Source organism: Mirounga leonina, unplaced genomic scaffold (assembly GCF_011800145.1).
Source record: "Mirounga leonina isolate KUSES-001 unplaced genomic scaffold, KU_Mleo_1.0 Mir_165, whole genome shotgun sequence".
Lineage (NCBI taxonomy): Eukaryota > Metazoa > Chordata > Mammalia > Carnivora > Phocidae > Mirounga > Mirounga leonina.
In genome coordinates this window covers 78,846,255-78,867,173 of record NW_023270415.1, presented here as the reverse complement: position 1 = coordinate 78,867,173, position 20,919 = coordinate 78,846,255, and the positions used below count along the sequence as shown (strand labels likewise).

The 20,919-nt window shown below is 60.6% G+C and overlaps 1 protein-coding gene across 5 annotated transcripts in view; it reads left to right on the top strand.

Annotated features, from left to right (window-relative positions):
• TRAPPC9 (trafficking protein particle complex 9) overlaps positions 1-19,049 on the top strand; it is a 545,767-nt gene extending 526,718 nt beyond the window's left edge. For all 5 annotated transcript variants that reach the window (XM_035012000.1, XM_035011999.1, XM_035011998.1 and 2 more), the window contains 2 exons: positions 17,436-17,656; positions 18,278-19,049. In XM_035012000.1, coding sequence (XP_034867891.1) covers positions 17,436-17,656; positions 18,278-18,445 — 389 coding nt within the window. In that variant the 3' untranslated portion in view covers positions 18,446-19,049. The remainder of the gene's footprint in view (positions 1-17,435; positions 17,657-18,277) is intronic.
• Positions 19,050-20,919: the final 1,870 nt, after the last annotated feature.

Sequence of the window (20,919 nt, the reverse complement as noted above, 5' to 3'; positions counted from 1 at the left end):
CCGGGCCTCAATACCCGACGTCAGCCAGTCACTGAACGTGGGCACCTGGGGAAGAGGTCGTGACCTTGGGTGGGGCAACGCTTCTAAGCCAAGGCTGCCTCTGGTGGGGGGCTGTCTGCAGGTAGCACCACCAGCCCCCGGGGGACGCAGGCCTCACCCTAGAGCAGGGCCTGCATGGGCATCAGTGGCCGCCGGAGACCATGCTGCTGCTGGGGGTAGCTGTAGGCGTCTAGGGTTCAGGCCGTTCCTGAGTCTGTGCTGGCCGAGACCAGGCAGTCAGAGGGAGAGGGCTCTGGGGGCCGCTGGTGACTGCCTCATCTCACAGCAGGAAGCCGAGGCCCAGAGAGCCAGGGAAGGCTTGGCTGTGCTGCCCGCTTGGGTCCTCCTGAGCCAGATGAACCAGAGTGTCTCTCTGTCTGCAGTTCTCAGCTCAAGGGTTCAGACTTGGAGTGATGAAGTCAGTTTAATGCATCAAATATTTATTGAATGCCTACTAAGTGCCAGGAAATGGGGTCGGGAGGTACAAACAATATGATTGTGTTTCAGCTGAGGCAACAGACCAACAGACAACCAGCCATCCTGTGAGCCATCTATAACACAGTGTGGGGGAAGGGAAGGGGGCTGATGGGGTCCAGCTTAGCAGTGTGCTGACGGCGGGCATGTTCCCTTCATCCCTACGGCTGCCTTCAGTCTGTATTCCAATTGAGGATTCTGGAACTCCTAAAATGAGTGGCTGGCCACAGGAAAAACAGCAAATAAATGGCAGAGTAAGAGTCAGCGTGGTCTGTTTGATTCAGGCAGCTGAGTAAAGGCACAATCAAGTCCCCAGGGAAGCATGGAAAAATCTGGAAGGAATAGGAAAGGCTTGTGTTGGAGACATTAGTAGATTTAGGCCCTAAAGGTGAATGAGAGTTCAGCAGGCACTTGGGGTATCCCACCCTGAAGGAAGAAGAGAACAAATTAGTAAAGGGGGAAAATGCAATTGAGAAATATGGAAAGTGAATGAGAGAGGGAGGGAGAAAGGGATGGATGGATGTTAGATGGTGGGTGGATGGAGGGATGGATGGGTGGCAGGTAGATGGAGGGATAGCCGGTAGATGGATGATAGGTAGATGGATAGATGGGTGGGTGGATAGATGGATGGTAGATGGATAGATGGGTGGGTAGAGAGATGGATGGTAGATGGTGGGTAGATGGATAGATGGGTGGATGGATAGATGGATGGTAGATGGTAGGTAGATGGATGGTAGATGGATAGAATGGGTGGGTGCTGGAAGGATGGGGGATGAATAGATGAGTAGATGGATGGATGAGGGATGAACGGGTGGGTGAATGGATGGGTGGGTGAGTGAGTGGGTGGATAGGGATAGATGGATGACATGTAGTCTAGTGTTGGTCGAATTTGTGAAGATAGAAGATGAAGTATCCAGCCTGTGGACACAGGAACCCCATAGCTAGACAGGTTAGAAGGAGCTGTGGGGGTCACGTTAACTGGGGGCACCACACAGCCATGGTCAGCAACTTCAGAAAGCAAAGAAACGGGAGCCTGACCCTGTTGCCAGTGGTTATACGCTGTTGTTGGAAGCAGGTGCGCAGCATGCAGAGACAGAGAAATGAGTACGAGCCAGTGGAGAGCCCTGATTGCTGGAGCAAGGATGCTTATGGGTGACCCGGTTTCTGGAAGGGCCAGGCTTGTCTGAGCGCCAGGGGCTGTGGTCTTGACCCCTGAGCATCCCTGGCTCCAGACCCCCTGAAAGATGTGTTCTGTTTAGTTTTGGCTGCTGGTCATTTCACAGCTGAGAAATCCACTGCGATTTCAGACTGACATCTGACAGAATTGGGCCAGACTTCAGATGTGTGGCCAGGTGCGTCAACTGGGTGGGCGCCCATAACCTTTCGCTGGAACGGACTAATTTCAAATGGCATATTGATCGGCTCTGTGGGGAGCAGGGCAGTCATTCCTCAGGATGGCCCCTGCAGCCCCCTGGCCTGGCCCGGGCCTCCCCCACTCCAGCCTGGCCTCTGCAAGCCTCCGAGCAGGCAGAGCCCCAGCTGAGCTACCTGGTGGAGGGGCGAGGGCTCTAGGCTCTTGTGCTGGAGGTGCACTCGGTTCCTCTGTGTCCGCCGGGTAATCCGTCCTGCCTGTGTTCCTGGCGGCTGCCGCGGGGGACAGATGAACTCACACAGAAGCAAGCAGTGTGAGCTCTGCAGTTGAATCTCAGCTCGGGCGGGTGACCTAACCTCCGTGTGCCTCATCCATAAAACGGCGACAGGAAGACCCCTTCGTCACAGGGCCCTTGTGAGGCTTAATGGGATGATCCATCCAAGGCACTGAGAACAGTGCCAAGTGCACAGGGAGCCTCGGAAGAGCGGGGTTCGTATCCCGTCGTGGTGGCAGAGCCAGCGGCTGCAGGGAGCCCAGGAGCAGGGAGGCGGACAGCGGCTCCGGGAAGGGACTGGCCCTTCCCTCACACACACCCTCATTCCCAGGCATTCACTGGTCAAGAGAGGAGCAAGCCTCGGGCCCTGTCTCTGCGGCTCCCAGTGTGTGGGGACACAGCAGGGACAGGCAGTGACAGCCAGGGTGGCCCAGGCTGCAGTGGGAGGGCTTTCCGGGGAGTGACCCCGCCCTGTGAGCGGACAGCATGCACGCACAGGCCTGCACACAGAGAGCATCCTGATGCTCTGTAGCCCTTTTTTTTTTTTTTTTTTTTTTTAGAGGGTGAGGCAGAGGGAGAGAGAATCTTAAGCAGGCTCCTTGCCCAGCACACAGAACCCGACCCAGGGCTCGATCTCACAACCCCAAGATCATGACCTGAGCTGAAACAAGAATCAGATGCTCAACCGACTGAGCCACCAGGCGCCCAGCTCTGGGGCCCTTTATTGTCCAGCATCCCTCCCAGGCAGGCATCCTCAGCCCATCCTACAGACGAGGAGACTGAGGCTGGGTGAGGGCCGCCCATCATGGCTTGTCCGCCCCTCCCCCAGGGCAGCCTTCGCATGCACCAACTCCAGTCACCGCCCTTTGGGTGTGTCCTTCCTCCTGAGCATTCTCCCCAAAGCTGTACCTGCTCTGGTGTGTCATCTGCTGTCACAGGACCAGGGAGCCCTTTCTGCAGGGACAGCTGGTGGCAGTCTTGACATCTCTGCAGAAAGCTCGGTTTGGGAAGCCCCGGCAGGACTGTCCTGCTGGAGGATCAGGGCTCTCTTGCGTGGGCATGACGTCGGTGGGAGGAGCAGGTGCTCATGTGACGTGCAGCGGCCACCAACACTGTTAGAACAGTGCCTCCAGGAGCGCGCTGCCTGCTCGTGGTGGGGATGCGGGCCCGGTGGACAGCTGCGGTGTGAGTGGCCCCTCAGGACACATCCCCTGGGCCCGTGGGGCGAGCCCAGGGGTCCTGGATCCTGCCCTCTCAGGGCTGGAAGGCGCATTGAGAGAGGCCACCCCTCCTTGGAGGGAGGCAAGAGGCCTGCCCTGAGAGCGGAAGGCTACAAGCCTGTCAAGTCCCTTCTTCTCTGGCTCTGGTCTGCCCAGACGGCCCCCTCAGCCTGTGCCCAGCACAGCCCCGGGGAGGGGGGGCTGCAGTGCAGGGCTGCTGCCTCGCCCCATGCTCCTCCTCTGCAAACCTGGGAGGACCCAGCCCGTAGCAAGGGGCAGCAGCCTGAGGGCACGTCTCGTCTGTGCTGGGGTGGGCTGGGGTAGAGCGGCCCAGGACGAACGGCACACAGGAGCTGGCCAGGGCCCCAGGGAGACGTCCCTCTGGGATGTGGTAAGGCCACGGTCGTTCGCAGGGTGCCGGCCTTCATCAGAGAGAGTCGGAATCTTGCACACATCCTGCGCTCGGGGGCCTCTGGGATGTTCAAGCACTAGTCAGAGAAGCTCAGGCTGGGAACTGGGGACGTCGCTCTGGGGGCCTCGGTCGGTAGGAGCAGCTCTGGTGGGGGTGGGTCTTCGGGGCCAGCATGCCGCCCATGCCGCACTGGGAGAGCTGGGGCACCTAACCCTGAGGCGTCTCTGCTCCTCCTACGATGTCCCCCTGCACCATCCAACCCCTTCGCCTTGGGTGGGGTGGGGTGGGCTGCGGTGCGAGGGGCCCCTCACCCTGTCCTGGGTTTGTGCGGGCCTGTCTCCCCCCCGGGGCCCGCTGCATCCTACTCATTGCTGCACTGCCTGCCCCGCCCCGGGGGGAGCAGGAAGCAAGGGGCCCTGTCCCCGACCATATCCCTGTGAGCCCCTCAGCCCCCTTCCAAAAGCGGTGCAAACTCAGTGGGGCCATGCTCTCTGGTGGCTCAAAGGGGCGCCTTTCTCATGGCAGGAGCAGCTCTGACCCTGTTCCCGGTTACGCACAGGGCAGCAAGCTCACCACCACCCCGTGGTTTGGTCACTCGGGCCACTCGGAAGGTTCTTCTGTGGCCCCAGTCGTCCCTGACGGACGTTGTGCTCCAGGACACTGTGGTTCTAGGGGAAGATTTGGCTGTTGCCATTTTAGAGTCTGTCTGACCCATGAACGTGGACTAAGCACCAGCCAGGTGTCAGGCCCTGGGCTGTATGGGGGGAGGGGGGCAGGCTCCTGGCACCGTGTCCAGCAAGCACACGGCGGGGAGCAAGCATAGCGCCCTGGCTCAGCAGAAGGAGGGTCTGTCACTTAGCGGGCTGAGCCCGGGCACAAGAGCCAGAAAGTAATAGCCTGCTTTGAAATCATCCCTCTCATCCCTCTTGTGTAGCAGATGGGGAAGCAGAGGCTCAGACAGGGTAAATGATTTACCTAAGGTCACACAGTGAGCCGTAGCCAGCTGAGTTCATTATTCACTTGGCTCGGTGAATGACCCCTGAGCCCCTCCCCTCAAAGAGCAAGTCTACGGGAGGCAGCCTGTCACAACTCTTGAGTCGGGTTCGTGAGTGGTGTGACAAGGAGCTGGTGTGGGGCTGGGTGTGGTGCAGGCAGTCTTCCCGGAGGAGGTGCTGCTTGAGCTGAGTTTTGAAGAGGCCAGTAGGAGTCCGCAAGGAGCAGGGTTTGAGGGGCATCGCATGGCTGTGGGAGGCTGCCATATGGTAGGGTGGGGTCCCAGGGCACCAGGGGAGAGCGACACAGACAGGGAGAGGCAGACCGCCTTCAGCTTGGTCTGGAAGACTCTGAAGGAGCCATCAGCGCCATCCCTACACCGAGCATCATTTTAGGTCTTCTCTCTGGAAAATCTTTTTCTTCTGCTTTGCTGTCTCCCCCGCTGGACAGGCCTAGGAGTCCAGGGTCCTGGCCAGGCCTGCAGATCACGATGGGAGGCCCCACGTACACAGGCCCTGCTGGGCCCTGGGGAATGGAGGGAGTGCCCAGCCGCAGGCCTCAGGAGCCACACCCCCAGGCCAATGCAGAGTGCCAGGTACAGCGACCCAGGCATTGGGGGGGGAGGCTGAGCTGGACAGGTGGGCAGGGCGGCCTCCCAGGCAGAGCAACAAACAGGGCCGCGCTGCCAGCCCCTCCTCGTGCTGGCTCACCAAGAGGAGGGTCTGCGGGTCTTGGGCTCGCCCCGTGGTCCCGGCTGTACCGCGCGTGTGACCTGCAGGTGAGGGCCTCCGAGGCTTTCTGCAGGACCACGGGGGCAGTGCAGGGCTCCCTGGGTGGCAGGAACGCGCTTTATGTAGAAAGGCTTGCGACGAGATGAAAAATGAGCGATTGAAAAGGTATAGACATTGCTCGGGGACAGAGGACTCATTTTAAATTCTCTGCTGTTCTCAGGAAGAGGGCTCTGCATAATGCGACCAGCCAGTGGGCAGATTTTCCATTTTTCTCTCCCGCTTTTCTCCCAGTTTATCTCCTGTGGTCTGAAGTGCTTGTCTGAATCCAGGTGGCGGAAGGGGGCAGACTTACTAGAGGCTTGTCCCTGGCGAGCCAGGGTGGTCCCTGTCCCAACGCGCAGGAACAGGGACCGGGGGCCGGTCAGCTCCGGGCCACGCTGCAGCGTTTCCTTCTGAGTGCTGGGAGCTTGGTCACGTGGGCACTCGAGACCTGTATGTGTCACCTCTCAGTATGGTGACAAACAGCCCTGGATTTCAGGGACCTAACACCAGCCTTACTGTATTTAGGTTTTGTGCTGTTCTTGGTGGGGGAGCCTTTCTGGAACTCATGGGGGGACCCCAGTTCTGCCCATTCTGTGGCCTCCCCCTCCCGCGGCCTCCCCCATGGCCCCTCGCTCCACTCCTCCGTCTCGGTGGGGAGATGGGGGTGGGAGGAGGGACGTGTTTGTGGGCCAGGTTCGGGGGGTGTCATCTCCCCTCCGTGCCCTGGCCAGGACTCCATACCGTGTTCGCACCCGCCACTGGGAGGCTGCAGTCTGGCTGTGCGCCCGGCAGGAAGGGAATGGTGTGGCAAACACCCGGCCTGCCTCTGCCACCAGAACCTTCTCAAGCTCAAGTGTTCCTTCAGGGAAGAGCGGGGAAGGCTGCCTGATGCCGGGGGCGTGTGAGCAGGGCCTTGTGACGCGGGGCTGGGGGCGCGTGCCCGTGAGAGGGCACCAGGAGCCCAGCCCAGAATGCCGCCGTCGGCACGGAGCCCTCAGGCGAGGTGTGTGCGCCGACTTTGGTGGCGGGGAGACCCGGGTTCAAGTCTCTGTGACTGAAGGAGCCACTGCCTGTGGCCGCTCCTCCCAGCCCCCCATGCTTGTTGGGCATTTGCACTCTGTCCAGGCTCCCAGCTAAGCCCTCTCCTGGGCGCATCTCCTCCACTCCCCGTGCCAACCCTCTGGTGGGTGCGGGGCGTGGTGCCCGCATTCAGAGGAGGAAGCAGAAGCCATCTACCTGTGCCCGAGAAGCCTGGCCCCGTAGCTGTAGAGGGTGTCCATGGGCTAGGACCCTGGACCCACGTCTTTCTTCCCATGTTCAAGGCGGCTGCTCACCACAGTGCACAGATAGGCACGGGCCACGCCAGGATGCAGCCCAAGACCTTTCTCCTGGGGGAGTTGGCCCCCACCTGCCCTGGGCTCCCTCCACACCCCCCCACACCCCCTTGTAGCACTGGACGCCCTGTGCCAGGCTCGCTGGCTGATGGCCTTGCTCCAGAGGCCAGAGAGTCTCTCCATGAGAACTCCAAGCTGCACGGGCCTCCCCTACAATTCCAACTCGCCTTAATTTTAATTTAATTCCCTTTAATCTTTAATGAAAAGTTGTAAAAGTAAATTATTTACCCATGAGAGCCAAACGGCTCCTCAGGAGCTGTTCTCCACTTGAGGGTAATTACACGTGTGGGCCTTGAACAGGCTCCCTCCCTGGATGCCGAGGAGGAGGCATTCTGGTTTATGAACTAATTAGCTACCTCAATAACTGTTAAAAATGCATGCCATTTGGTGGATTGAGAGCAAAGCTCCGGCCTCATATGGTGCACACCCTGACAGTCGCCGAGGGGGCAGAGAGAGCCTGTGTTCTGGCCCCGTGACCCATGGGAGCCCTGTTGCTGAGCTGAGCTCTCCTAAAACCGCACTGTGGTTCTGGGGCAGACGGAGCCGGCCCGCCTTCTGCCTGTCATTGTCCATCTCTGCCCGTCTCCTGGTCTGAGCCTGCACACCAGAGGGCATGGCCCCCTTCCCCGCAGTGCTGGGGGCTCACAGAGTGGGGGCAGGGGGATGGGGAAGAGTGAGGGGGGCTGCGCACTGCCTTTCTGCATGTGAGGCCCTTGCCCAGAACACCATCACCCCACCTCCTGGGCATGCCCATGCTTCTAATCTCTTTTCCACTCTCTCAATATACAATAAAGTAGCCAAATTAAATTTAAAATGTCCGGACTAGGGAAAACCACCTTTGGCATAATTGGTCAAGACCTGCAGGAGAGGGTGTATATGAGTGTGAGGGCGTATGTGTGTGTAGACGGCGGCGCGGCTCACTGAGGGCCAGCGTGGTGCTCTAGATTGGTACACCGTGGGCACTGGGCTTCCTGTCAGCCGAAGGGAGAAGGTCAGTTACCTGGCTCTCATTGGCAAAGAAGGAAAACGTGTCAGTTAGTTACTACCATGTTGGCATTCGAGAAAGTTCACCACTTTTTACTGGATACTTGCACATTGCAGGGTTTCATACCGGATCTGCCTATACCTTCTTCCAAGGGACCCCGCCAGTTGTTGCCAGGGAGGAGGGTGACCCCTGGGTCCCCTCGCCTTACCATTCTCCTCACGTCCCAGGCTTTGCTTGTTTTTCTGCTTGAATTTCTTTTGCTGCATTTAAAAGGTGACAGAGCTTCTGTATAAATTCCCAAGCCTCATCTGAATAAAATTTGACTCTAAAAATTAGGCCCACCCCAAATTTATGATGACTAGAAAAATGTGTGTGTCTCGTGAGGTTTAACTTTTACACGTGCTTTCACTGAAGCAGGCTGGGTAGGGCCTCCCAAACCTGACTCACTTCGGCTGTTCCTGGGTCTTCACCAAATTAATTTCTACTGCATTGTTCTCACATATTTAAAATGTTTTATCCAAAATTAGATATTTGGGCCTAAAGTCTACTTGGCCATCCCGTTTCTTACAATCACCCAAAGTCGGGAAGGGTTGAGGTGTGGGGTGAGGGCGGGTGTCCTTGCTTGGAGTTTGAGCTCACCTGGCCTTGGGAATCTTGTCCTAAAGGAGAAATGCGCAGGTTGTTGGATAAGCCGGTTGAGTAAGAAATCCACCCTCTTTTCCACTGAAGGTGATTTGCACATGACCTTGGGGTGGGCTGGTATTTTAGGTGTTCCCTGCCCCTTCCAAGAAGCCTGCTGTGCGGGCTGGCTCCACCAGGGAGGTTGGACCCCGGTTTCCACCCCTGTTCACCCTGCTCCTCTCTGTTGCCCACTCTGAGCGAGACTGTGGGCACGTGCATGTCAGAATTGGATGCTCAGCCCACCTCGGACACAGCACGGCCGAGACATTCTCTTGTGAAAAGTCTCCTGGAGGTTAGAACCGGGGCTGTTCCCAGCTGGTTAGCAAATGTCTCCTGATGGCCGGGAGCACACACCTGCCCCTGACCCCGTGCCCACCCTCTCTGTACAGAGCTCACTGGACAGACACCTGTGGGCCCTACAGGCCCAGCCTGACTGCCTGCCGCCTCTGACCTGTGTGTTCTCAGGATCAGTCTCCTCATCGGGGCACCCTCCCCACCGGCTCTGTAACCCCCGCTTTCAACCTGCCCCTCTCCTGCAGCCATGCTCTCGGCCCCTGATTGTCCCAGAGTCTGGCCTCGTGATCACTGGTGGCCTCAGACTTGCCAGGCCCCTACTCTCTGTTATGCATGGGAGGAAAGGGTCCCACACTAAGTCCCAGCCATCTGGCCCTGGGCTCCAGAAGGAGTGGGAGCTAAGGGCTTGGGATTCCAGAAGGTTCTCACGGCTATGGATGGAGTGAGTCAAGACTTCACCAAAGGGCCCTGTGGGAGAGTAAGGGCTGCGGCAGCATGACCAGGCATGGCTGTCTCAGAAATACAAAGTGAAACCATCACAAGATGCCACCTCATGCCCACCAGGGTGGCTAGAACCAAGAAGACATCAGCAAGCATGCAGATGTGGAGAAATCGGGACCCTGCTCCCTGCTGGTGGGAACGGGAGATGGTGCATCTGCTGTGGAAAGCACCCTGGCAGTTCCTCAGAAGGTAGAGAGAGTTACCATGTGACCCAGCAGTTCCACGCGGAGCTGTGTGTCCTGGGGTGATGGAAACCCACGTCCACGCAAATCGCGTCCACGGAAGCCCAGAGCGCCGTTGCCCCACGTCCATGCAGACCGCGTCCACAGAAGCCCACAGCACCAATGACCCATGTTGACAAAGACCACGTCCACGGAAGCCCACAGTGCCACTGCCCACGTCCACGCAGACCATGTCCACACAGGGGAATCCTATCTTATCATAAGGAGTGGAGTACTGACGCCTGCTACAATGCGGATGACCCTTGACAACATTACTCGAAGTGAGATCAGCCAGACACAAAAGACCACGTACGATTCTACTCCTGTGGAAGTCCAGAATAGGGAAGTCTAGGGAGCTGGAAACTCAGTAACTGTTTAGGGCTGGAGGGAATGCGGAGGTGGGGGTGAGGCTAAGGGAATGGAATTTCTTTTGGGGGTGATGAAAACATTCTCAAATTGTCTGTGGTGATGGCCGCTTAGCTCTGGAAATGCACAAAAACCCACTGAACTGTACCTTGTATGTGGTGAAGTGTATGGTATGTGAAGTGTATCTCAATAAAGCTGTTAAAAAAATAAATGGGCTCAGGAGCCCCGGGTTACCGCGGGGCCAGCGACTGAGCCTCTCCATGCCTTAACTGTCCATCTGCACAGTGGGACGGGATAGATGACGTGGGGCCTTGGAACAGGGGCTAGGACACAGGCAATGCTCGAGGAACCGGCATGCTTGTCACCAACAAGAGTAACAGGGAAGTCCGTGCCGGAGCGTGCTGGAGGCTTGCGTAGAGGGGCTGAGTCCACTGAGCTCTCCACCTTCTCCTGGGCTTCTTTGGATCACGGAAACCTCTGGAGTGAACTGCACAAAGTAGATTGGCAGATCCCGAGGGCCGTGCCTCTGTACCTCCAAGGTCCCGAGAAAGGCTGGCTCCTTCCTGGCACCAGCGGTGAACCAGAGCAGAGCTCAGAAGAGGCAGCATTCGTCAGAACCCAGGTGGGGCCTGAACTAGCCTCGTGTCAGCCAGAGCTGCTTCAGCCCCTCCTGGGGGGAGACGGGAAACTGAGGCTAGAGGGCAGAGCCCCTGCCCCCAAAAGCAGGACTCCAGCCTCCATGCTGATTCCAAGACCTGGGTGATGGGCACTCCATCTGGGCATCCTCCTCCAGGAAGCCCCCGCTGGGGACACGGGAGCAGCCCATGCTTACCTCGCTAGCCCACAGCAAGCTCTCCAGGGCCAGGCTCCCACAGAGCTGGGTATTGGGGAGCAGGCCCTTGGACCCAGGCCCTGGCAGCTCCATCAGCTCCCTGCACCTCAGTGTCCCTACGCAACAGGCACACCTGTTCTGTGCGCCCTCCGGGAGGAACGTGAGGTTGCCAGTCGGGGGCTTGGCCCCGAGTAAGACACCCGCAGGTGGGGGCAGCACAAGGCCCCACCCCCGCCCAGGGTGCACCCCTCTGCCCCAGCCTCACGGCTGGCTCCCAGCCTGAACCCGCACCCAACAGTGGCTGCCCTTGGCCAAAACACAGGCTGGCATGGGCAGCTTCCTCTCTCCTCGCGCCTCTCCAGAGTCGGCCCCCCAGGGCCCTTCCCTCATCTCGGCGTCTATTTATAGCGTGTGCTGGTGACAGAGCCGGGACGTGCTGTAGCAGAAGCGTGGCAGTGGTTTCAGGAGGAATTCTGGGCCAGACAAGATTAGGTCTGTGACTCTGGCTGGGACTAAAAGTGAAGGAGAAGCAGTCCCAGGGGCAGAGGGAGATGGGCCATGGCCCGATTTAATGCTGTGAGGGAAGAGACTAATCTGCTCCCGGGAGATTTCTTACAGCATGAGATTTTCCTGCATAAATAACGTCCTCTACGAAAGTTTGGTCTGCGAGTCAGGGACCCAGAGCCAGGCAGCGGCAGGCTGGTCCTAATGTCCTCTTTGCAGGGCACTTCAGGGACATGGCCCGGTCCCTCTGAGACACAGGTTACAGACAAGTGACCGGGAGCCAGAAGGGGGGCTGGGCACAGCCAGTGAATGGGGGTGGAGACTCAAGCCCAGCCCCAGAGCACACTCATGCACTCGTCCAGCCACTTGGTCGCCCCCCAGATATCAAACAGAGTGAGTGCTTGCCTGGCCTGGTGTTGGGGACATGGGCAAGTGCCAGTTCTCATGGAGCATCCAGGGAAGAAGGAACACAGTCAATACTTAAGCAAATGGGTAAACAAGAGATAGGATGTCAAGAGCCATGAGAAAACAGAGAGGGTGTGAAAGAGTAACAGGGATAGGAGGACTCTTCACTGTGTGTTCAGAAATGACCTCTCGGAAGAGACGGCCAAGGTGGCAAGAATAGCAGGTGCAAAGGTCCTGGGGCATGCTAGAGGAACAGGAGGGAGGTCATGTGGCTAGAGCAAGAAGTGGGGCAGAACAGCAGCCCGTGTGATGGGGGGCAACCCTGCTGGAGCCATGCAGGGCCCTGGAAGCCAGCGTCAGTGGCCGAAATCTGATCGAACCTCCCTTTTGTTCTGAGTGTAAAGAGAAGCCATAGGCCAGCCGAGGGGCAAGCAAGGAAGTAAGGATATTGAATGGCATTTTTACACCATCCCTTTGACTATTGCATGGGAAAGGGTAGAACAGGAAGTGTGGACATAGGGAGGTCTGCTAGGGAGCTGGCCCGGACTCAGGTGGAAAAGGGAATTCTGACTGCTGACCCCAGACATGCTGATGGGCTGGGCATGGGTGCCAAAGTGGAGCGACCTCGGTGTGACCTTCAGGTGTGAGGCTGGGCCTCTGTGATGCCATCAGGCCCACCTGGCTACTCCAGGATACTCTCCCCATCTCGAGGTTCCTCCCCTCATCACAGCTGCCGAGTCCCTTTTGTTGTGGGAGGGGACGTATTCCACAGGTTCCAGGGATGAGGACGTGGACATCCTTCGGGGAGCATTATTCTGTCTACCTCACCATCCCCTGTGCTGGTAAAGCAGACTCAGGGTTCTGGAAGGTTTCGGGGAAAAGGTTGACCCTCCAGAGCCAGAGTTCTGTCTGTCCTGCTCTCTGCTCCCAAGCAGCCCCCAGGAGGAGGTCCCCTGTGCACAGCTCCTGGGCAGCTGTGGTTGGCGTCGTGGGGGGGGGGGGGGGGGGGCCGCCTCCTGAGCTGGCCCCCCCCCCAGGGCTCCATTTCCCTGAGGCCTCGCAGCCCATGGCTCTGCCTGTCCTTGGGCACTTGCCTCCAGCCCCTGGCTCTCGAGGCCCCCATCCCCGTGGGCACTCAGGCATCCCGTGGCTGAAGAAGGGCCCTGGAGCAACCACTGCCGCCCCGCCCCGCAGGCCTGGACTCCCCAGGGTGGGTGTGAGTCCCAGCGGTAACGGGCCGCTGAGCACCCCCATCTCGGCCCGCCCAGTCCTGATTCTCACAGATGCCCCAGAAATGGGTTCTGCTCTCCCGTCTGAAGGAGTAGAAGCTGAGGCTCAGAGAGGGTGAGTGGTGGTGAGTGCAGGAGAAAGTACTCGAACTGCAGATGACAGGAGCTCCCCCACACCGCCTGGAGAGGGAAGCAGGAGAGGTCACCAGCAGCATGGGGGGACACAGAGGAGGTGACCCCGGAGGCCAAGGGGAGAAATGAGGCCCCACTCACCGCCGCTACCAGACCCAGACTTCCATGAGGGCCTCGATGAGCCCACCCTGCCGTGGGAGGGAGGCACCATGGTGGCCGTGAGGGACACTTGGGCAGGACGTGCCAGCTTTAGGGGACACATTCACTCACCGGTGTCCCGCCTGCCTGAGAGCCGGCTGGCCAGTCTGCTGAGCACACAGAGGAGCTCACCCATCATCGCTGTTGGGGTCCCGGTCTTGCCGTGGGCGAGTGGATGAGGCACCCACCTTCGCTGTCTAGAGGGCAGGGGGCTGGACTGCGGAGCCCTCACAGGGACCTCTGCAGACGGGACTCAAACTGGGAAGCAGTTAACGGGTGGCTCTCCTCCCTCCAGGCACCTCAGGAATGACTCCCAAACAGCTTGCCTTTGAGAAGTGTTTAATTATTCATTCCCAGCTCCTTCCTAGTGGGTTTCCTGAACCGCTGGTGGCCAGCGCAGGCCTCTCCTCTGGTCTCAGCTGCTCCTCCCGGCCTTGCTCAGCGGGGCCCTCAGCCTGGGACAGGACACAGCTAGTCCAGGTCAGAGCCAGAGAAGCGAATTAGTTACAGCACGGGGTACGTTGGGGCAGCAGTGCTGATGGGGTGCGAAGCCGCACCTGAGCATGGCCAGCATCCTCAGCATCCCCAGCATCCTTAGGCACGTTTTCCCCAGATTTCTGAAACAACACCTCACGGGTCCCAGGAGACACTGGCCACGGGATCCTTCTCGATGCAGGAAGCCTGTTGTTCTCTCAGGGAACAGCGGACCCCTGCTCTGCTCTGCTGTGTCCTCCCAGTGATGTGGGGAGTTCTGGGGCCCATGGACCCGATCTGAGATGCTGGACTGCAGAAAGGAAGGAAACGGCTGCTTTCTGAGCACGGAAATTCTCCAGTTTGGTGGGCAGTCATTATGGGTGCCAGATCCTGGGGTGGCATGCCCGGCTGTCCCCGTTTGCCTGGCACCCAGGGCTTCCTGGATGCAGGACTTCCAGTGCCAATGCCAGGCTGAGCTGGGACTGTTGTCACCCTGTGCATGAGGACACAGCAGGTAGCAGGACAGGTGGGTCCTGCCCCTCTAGAGGGCCGCCCCCCTTCTCCCTGGGGAGTAAGCAGTCACAGCTCCGAGTAAGAGCCAGCGATCTGGGGGTCCAGGGGGAGGACTCACCTCAGACCAGGGCAGGGAAGGCCTGGCTGGGTCCTCTGCCCTCTCTCTGGTCCTCTCACCTACCTCAGGCCTCTGAGGCCAGGATCATCATCCCAGCTTTGCAGATGAGGTGAAGGAGACTCAGGCTGGCAAAGCCCCCCCCCCCCCCCAGGATGAAGGGTAGAGGCCAGGTCAACACCCTAGCTCAGCTTCCTGCTTAGCCAGGGGCCCGTCCACCACCCCTGCCGCCCTGGCCTGGCCTCAAGGCCACAAATCCCTGCTCCTTCTAGAGAGTGCCAAGGGAAGGTGACCCCCAGCAGCTGTACACAGCGTTGTCTCCCCTCCCCCTTGCGCGGGGTCGGGGGCTGGGAGCAAGCAGAGCTGGATGAGCCAGAGGCCAGTCCTCAGCTGTCCTAGCAAGCGAGCGACGCGCACAATTCTCTGCAAGGAAAAAAAGAGCAGAGATGTAATGAGCCAGCACCCTTCACTGATTTGCACATAATCGTATCTTTCCCTTAATGGAACCAGCTACCGAGGCGCCCTGACACCTTCTCTCTCCATTCTCCCCATTTGATTCAAGAGGTTTAGACCGTGCCTGGTCGCGTTCACCGTTCAGCAGACATGACCGAGGCCCGCTGTGCCCGCCGGTCCGTGCCAGCGCTCGGTGGAGGGCCCCCCGTCAGGGCCAGGTGGGAAGCACCCTGTCACACCCCTGTCGCCACAGCCTCTCTGTCGTGCAGGACTGAGAACTTTCTGCACGTCGGCACCTGTGCATTTCCGTGGTCCTGTCACCTTGGCTACAGGTGCTAGCAGGTGTTGAGGGCCCCGTGGAGGATGCCGGAGTGAATGAATGTCATCCAGTGATGGCCCCGTGGAGGCTCTGCCCCCCGAGGTGGGAGCGTGGGGCAGGTGGAGCGGGGCGGGGGCTTCCCCACCTGGGGAGGTGGGGACGCGGCGAGTGGCAGGCCACCCTGGTATCAGACCCTCTTAGAGACACTTCTGTGCCAGTAGTTGTGTTCGCGACACCGGATCCTCAGGACGTGAGGCAGGAATGCGGACGGAGCTCAGTATAAAAACGTGCACAGTGGGGATATTTATCTACTGAGAAAGTGGACACAACCTCACTGGGCTCGGGTGGGTAAATTACAGTTTATTCCTTTAATGGAATCCCCTGCAGCCTTCGAAAACATTCTCACAAAAATGTCACCATGTAGAACATGCTTCTGTTCTCATGGTCCCAGAGCGCCAGCCACCAAGCACGGCGGTGAGGACATGTGGGGAAAGGGCTGGAAGTAGGGGGGAATGGTAGAAAATTAGTCTTATTTCTATGAACTTTCCAAATTTTCTATGAAGAAACAGAATATGGGGGGGGGGGGAGACTTGATCTCAGGCTTTCCTGGAAGAATGGACTTGGTGGCACACGTGGTGGGTGGTTCTGGACCTGCAGTCCCTCCCCCACCCGCACCCAGCTGCACACAGAGCCGCCCACACGCTGCCTCCCGCCTCTGCCCACCCCGTTCCCGGTGTGCCCCCCCCCGTCCATGTCCACACGCACGCACGCTCCCACTCACACGTACTCCCATGCACCTCCACACACACACACGTTCGCACACACGCACACTCCCACTTACACACACACGTGCTCTCTCACACACTCTCATATGCACACACTCACGCCCGTCCCTGGCTTGGCTGCGCAAGGTCAGCTGAAGAGACGCAAGCACTCTGAGGACAGCCCTTCCCCGCAGGGAGAGTTTTCCTTGCCCCCCTCCAAGGCAGGCCACCCCCCAACTTTCCTCCAGACCTGTGCCTCCAGGACCCCGAGAGGGGCCTCAGCCTCCTTGCATAGGCTCCAGGGCCCCCCAGCGGCCGGGCGGGAGGGTCGTCCCCGCGGTCACCTGGTGGCAGAAGCAGCAGCTGCGAGTCAGGGGGTGTCCCCGGTCGGCCTGGGGACGCGACAAGTAGAGGTCAGCCGAGGCAGGCTGGCGGGGCTCGGGGTTGGCCCCTTGCGGCTGCACAGCGAGTAGCGGGTGACGCCAAGTCACGATGCAGCCTTGGGCCCCCTCCCTGACCTCCACGGTCGGGTCAGTGAGCCGGCGACCTCCTGCCTGGTCATGTCGGTGTGTAGGGCTTCCGTAAGAAGTGACCGCAGACCATGAGCTTCACGGAACAGGCATTTGCGCCCTCACGGGTCTGCAGGCTGGGTGTCAGCTGGGCCGTGCCCCCCACCAGAGGCTCCAGGGGAGGCTCCTTCCTGCTCTTCCAGCGTCTCGGCCTCCAATCTCTGCCTCTGTCTTCATGTGGCCTCTCCTCCAAGTCTGCTTCCCCTCATCTGCCTCTCCCGAGGATGTGTCTCATTCTCAAATCCCACCCATCCCTGCAGGTGGGCCCCCCAGACCTCCCCTCCCACCATCCTACGGGGACGTCCTGGGGGCTTGAGGGGAGTGGGAGTCCTAGCATGGCACTTTGCATTCTACCGACCCCCACCCCCATCTCCGCCACCCCTCTGCGCCCCCCATCCCCGCTCTGCTCCTCGGGTTCCAGACCTTTTCCCAGCTAGTATCCCATTACCTGGGTGGTGCCCCCAGGATGGCCCAGCCCTCCCTGGGGGACTCTGGGCAGCCCACTGTGCATGTGTGTGTGGTAGAGGCCCAGCCAGGTCCCAGGCTTACCACGGACAGCCCCTGCCACGTTCTTGCCCTCGGTTCTGAGGCTCTCTCCTGGTTTTCCTCTCCACTGTGGGCCGTGGCCACAGCTCAGCCCTTTCAGGCAGGAGCATGGGAGACCCCAGCTTACCCCGGGCCCCTCCGGCATGGCACAGACCCTCTGGGGGCAGCTCTGGTGTCCACACCTGTCTTCTCCAGCCTGCACATCGGGACAGCAGGGACTGGGCCATGCATCTGTGCCCAGCACCCAGCCTGCATGGAGGGGGCGGCTGCCGTGGTGTGGGAAGGAGTGAGGGAATGAATGAATGAATGAATGAATGGCAGACAGGTGCGCAAGGCCGGCTGGGCAGTGCCCTTGACAGTTTCGTGTCCTGTGTCCCTTGCAGATGTGCTGGTGGACGGACAGCCCTGTGACTGTGAGGCCGCGGCCTGCCGGGTGGGCGACCCCGTGCGTCTGGAGGTGCGGCTGACCAACCGGAGCCCATGCAGCGTGGGGCCCTTCGCCCTCACTGTCGCGCCCTTCCAGGACCACCAGAACGGAGTGCACAACTACGACCTGCACGATGCCGTCTCCTTCGTGGGCTCCAGCACATTCTACCTGGATGCGGTGCGTGGCGGTCTGTGAGCCCCAGCGCAGCCCCCGTGGCCATTGACCCTTTGTCCCCAGACCCCCGCCCCCGGGCGGTGGGCTTAGTGGGGAGCAAGCACAGACTCGTCTGTGCTGACCCTCGTTCATGCGACTCACCACAGGACCTCCCGAGTCCTGGCCGTGGTCCAGGATGGAGAGACCACCCCGAGCTTGTTAAGGAGACAAGGCGGGTGGAGGAGGCCTAGGATAGCGTCAGACCTGCTGCCATCACCAGTCCCCGGCCCCGCTCAGTCAGTGCTCCCGGCCTGGTGGTGGCTGCCTGCAGCCCAGCGGGACCAGTGACATCCACACGGCACAGCGCCCACGGCCCATTCACCTGCTGAAATGATACCTCATCCCATCCACCCCCAGCCTGCCTCAACCCCCACATGGCCCAGGGAGGGAAGTGCTGTGCTCCCTCCGAAGCCAGGAGCTAAGGCTCAGAGAGGGGCAGCCACCTGCTTGGGGAGGCACAGCAGGGAAGCCCTGGAGGGGGCCCTCCCCTCCCCCGTTGCCCCTACGTCCAGGCAGGTCCAAGGGTCTCCTGGTGGCTTTGGGGCTCGGTCTGCTCTGGGCTGACCTCCGCCCCTCCTCCCACAGGTGCAGCCTGCAGGCCGGTCGGCCTGCCTGGGAGCCCTGCTCTTCCTCTACACGGGCGACTTCTTCCTCCACATCCGCTTCCACCAGGACAGTGCGAGCAAGGAGCTGCCGCCGTCCTGGTTCTGCCTGCCCAGCGTGCACGTGCGCGCCCTGGAGGCACAGGCCTGAGCCCTGCGGCCCTCCTCTGGGGCCCCGTTCCTGTGGGCACGGGTGACCCGGCAGCCACGGGGGCCCGGCCTAGCCCCCACCTTCCCTCCGTCAGTCCCCACCCTTCCCCCCCCAACTCCTGTGAGTGCCCCAGACACGGCAGCCTCACCCCTTCCCGAACTGGCCAGCAGGGCCCTCTGCTGGAGCTTGGCACTAACCAGACCCCAGAGAGCAGCACCCATCCAGACCAGCCCCCTCCCGCCCCCCACCGGGTCCCTGCACCTGTTGCTGTGACCTGGGGGTCACAGCCCAGCCAGGAGAAAGGAAAGGTGAGTGTAAGGGAGGGCCACGGCTCGGTGGGGCCTGGGGAACCTCTCCTGAGCCCCCTCAGACCTGGTCCTCCCCCACCCCCAGTGCTGGCTCTTCTCCTGAGGGCCCCGAGGCAGCCCAGGCAGGAGAGGTGGGTCTGTGCATCAAGCAGGTCCATCTGCCCCCCACAGCAGGCAGACATCCAGGCCTCTGCCAGCTATCCCGGGCCCGGGGCTGTTTCCAGGCTGGGCTTGGGGTGCCATGGCCTGTGTGTGTCCGTGACAAGTTCTCCAATAAACGGCCCACCTTGCTTCTCTGCTGGTCCACTGCGTCCGTGCATCTGCTTGCCCAGCGTGGTCAGGGGCCACCCCACCCAGCCCATCAGCCCCCGACTCAGGTAGGGATTCCCACGCACACGGGACAGCACACGGAAACCCCCTGTGACACGGCTGGTGGCCAGCAGGGTTGGGCCCGTGTCTGTCTGTCCCTGTGACCCCAGCCCCCCCGTGCACACACTCTTTGGGCCTGGCTCCCCAGCCCCGGTCGGAACCCTGACTCGAGCCCCACCCCCCAGTCCTTGGCCCCTCACGATGGCTCTGGCCATCTTGGCCTCCTGCTTTCTCTCATGAGATCCACGCAACATCTGCCTCTCTTCCACCCCACTCCAACACTCGGGAAGACGTTCGGGCGTAGGTTGGGCTGGGTGTCCCTGGCCTGACGGGACAGACCCTGGTGAGGCCACCACCCTCAACCTGTGAGGGCGGGCTCTCCCCTCGGCCCTCCCCTCCCCCCTGCTCCCTGGGGGGCCGCCCGCCCACTGGTCCCTGCAGCAGCCACTGCGACCTACAGCCCTCCCGCGGGCAGGCTCCTGGCGCCTCTGTGCCCACAGCATCAGTGTGTCTGGCACACGTCGGTCCCGGGCAGGACTCTGGGCCTCCCCCTTTCCACAGGGCTGCCCAGGGCAGCAGGAATAGCACCGACTTGCTCTCGGGGACCGTCGCCAGGCTGTCGTGGGGCCTGGGTGATCCCCATGAAAGCTGCGGGCTTGGGGCAGGGGAGAACTTTCCCGGCCCCACCTCGCAAGGGGCTGCACGGTATCTGCTGGGGCAGCACCTCCCAGTGCCCGGCATGGCTGGGACACTCGGCCCCTGCTGTGCGTTCCCCAGCTGCTCTGGGCCCAGGGGCACTGCCTTCCTCACAGGGGGGGAAACGGAGTCTCCAAGTGCCTGGAGCACAGGAGATGATGGAGGGGGGTCAGAATCCCGCAGGGGTCCTCCCTGCTGCTCCAGCCTGTGTCCCCCAGGAGACCCCCGGGGGGGGGGCGCCTGCTCCCACACTTCCCTCTAATGTGGGTGTGAGTCCAGGCCCAGGCCCCAGGGCTAAGCTGCCACCTGGGGTTTTGCAGGCTGCTTCCCTCCTCGAGGCTCCCACCGGAAGGGTGAGCAGGGCGGGAGTCCAGCCGGGGCCTGCAGGGCTGGGCCGCCCTGGGGAGGGGCACCTTATTCAGATGGCACCAAGCTTCCATGGGCGCTGTGGTGGCCCGGCGCCCCCAGCTCCTTCAGACTCGCTGCTCACAGGCCGTGCTCCTCCCGGCGCTCCACCCTGAGCAGCCTCCCCTCTCTCCCAGCCGGGAGGAAGATATGGAGCGTCTCAGCAGAGGCCGGCCCAGGGAGGGTCTTGGTCTGAGTGTTTTGCTAGAACAGTGGGCTGTTCTAGCAAATTATCAAACCTGAGGAGGGGGTAATGGGAACCCCAACTTATAGCTGGTTGGTTAGAAGTACAGGTGGCCAGGACTTGCGAAGAGTGTCTTCAGTGGGGGCAGTTTTGTGGGACTGAGCCCTTCACCTAACGCCAGGTGGTTCACATCAGAACTGAGTTGACCTGTAGGACACCCAGCCAGGGTCCAAGTGGGGAATTGACTGGGGTAGGGACCCCACATTTGGCGTCAGAAGGCGTGGTGAGTATAGAGGACAGGTTCCCTCACTAAGCCAGGAAGGGAACAGGCCTCTGGCCCCGGGACCCAGTGTCCAGGCTGCCATCCGTGGCCTCCTGCGGGGCAATCTGGGTGGGCATGCTGTGGGTGGTGTGCAGTGCCCTGGTGCCCATTATCAGCCACCCGAAGCTCGCAGCTCCATAAGGAAAGCAAGCCAGGGGGTCCACCGTGGCAGGGGCTGGGGACTTGCAGC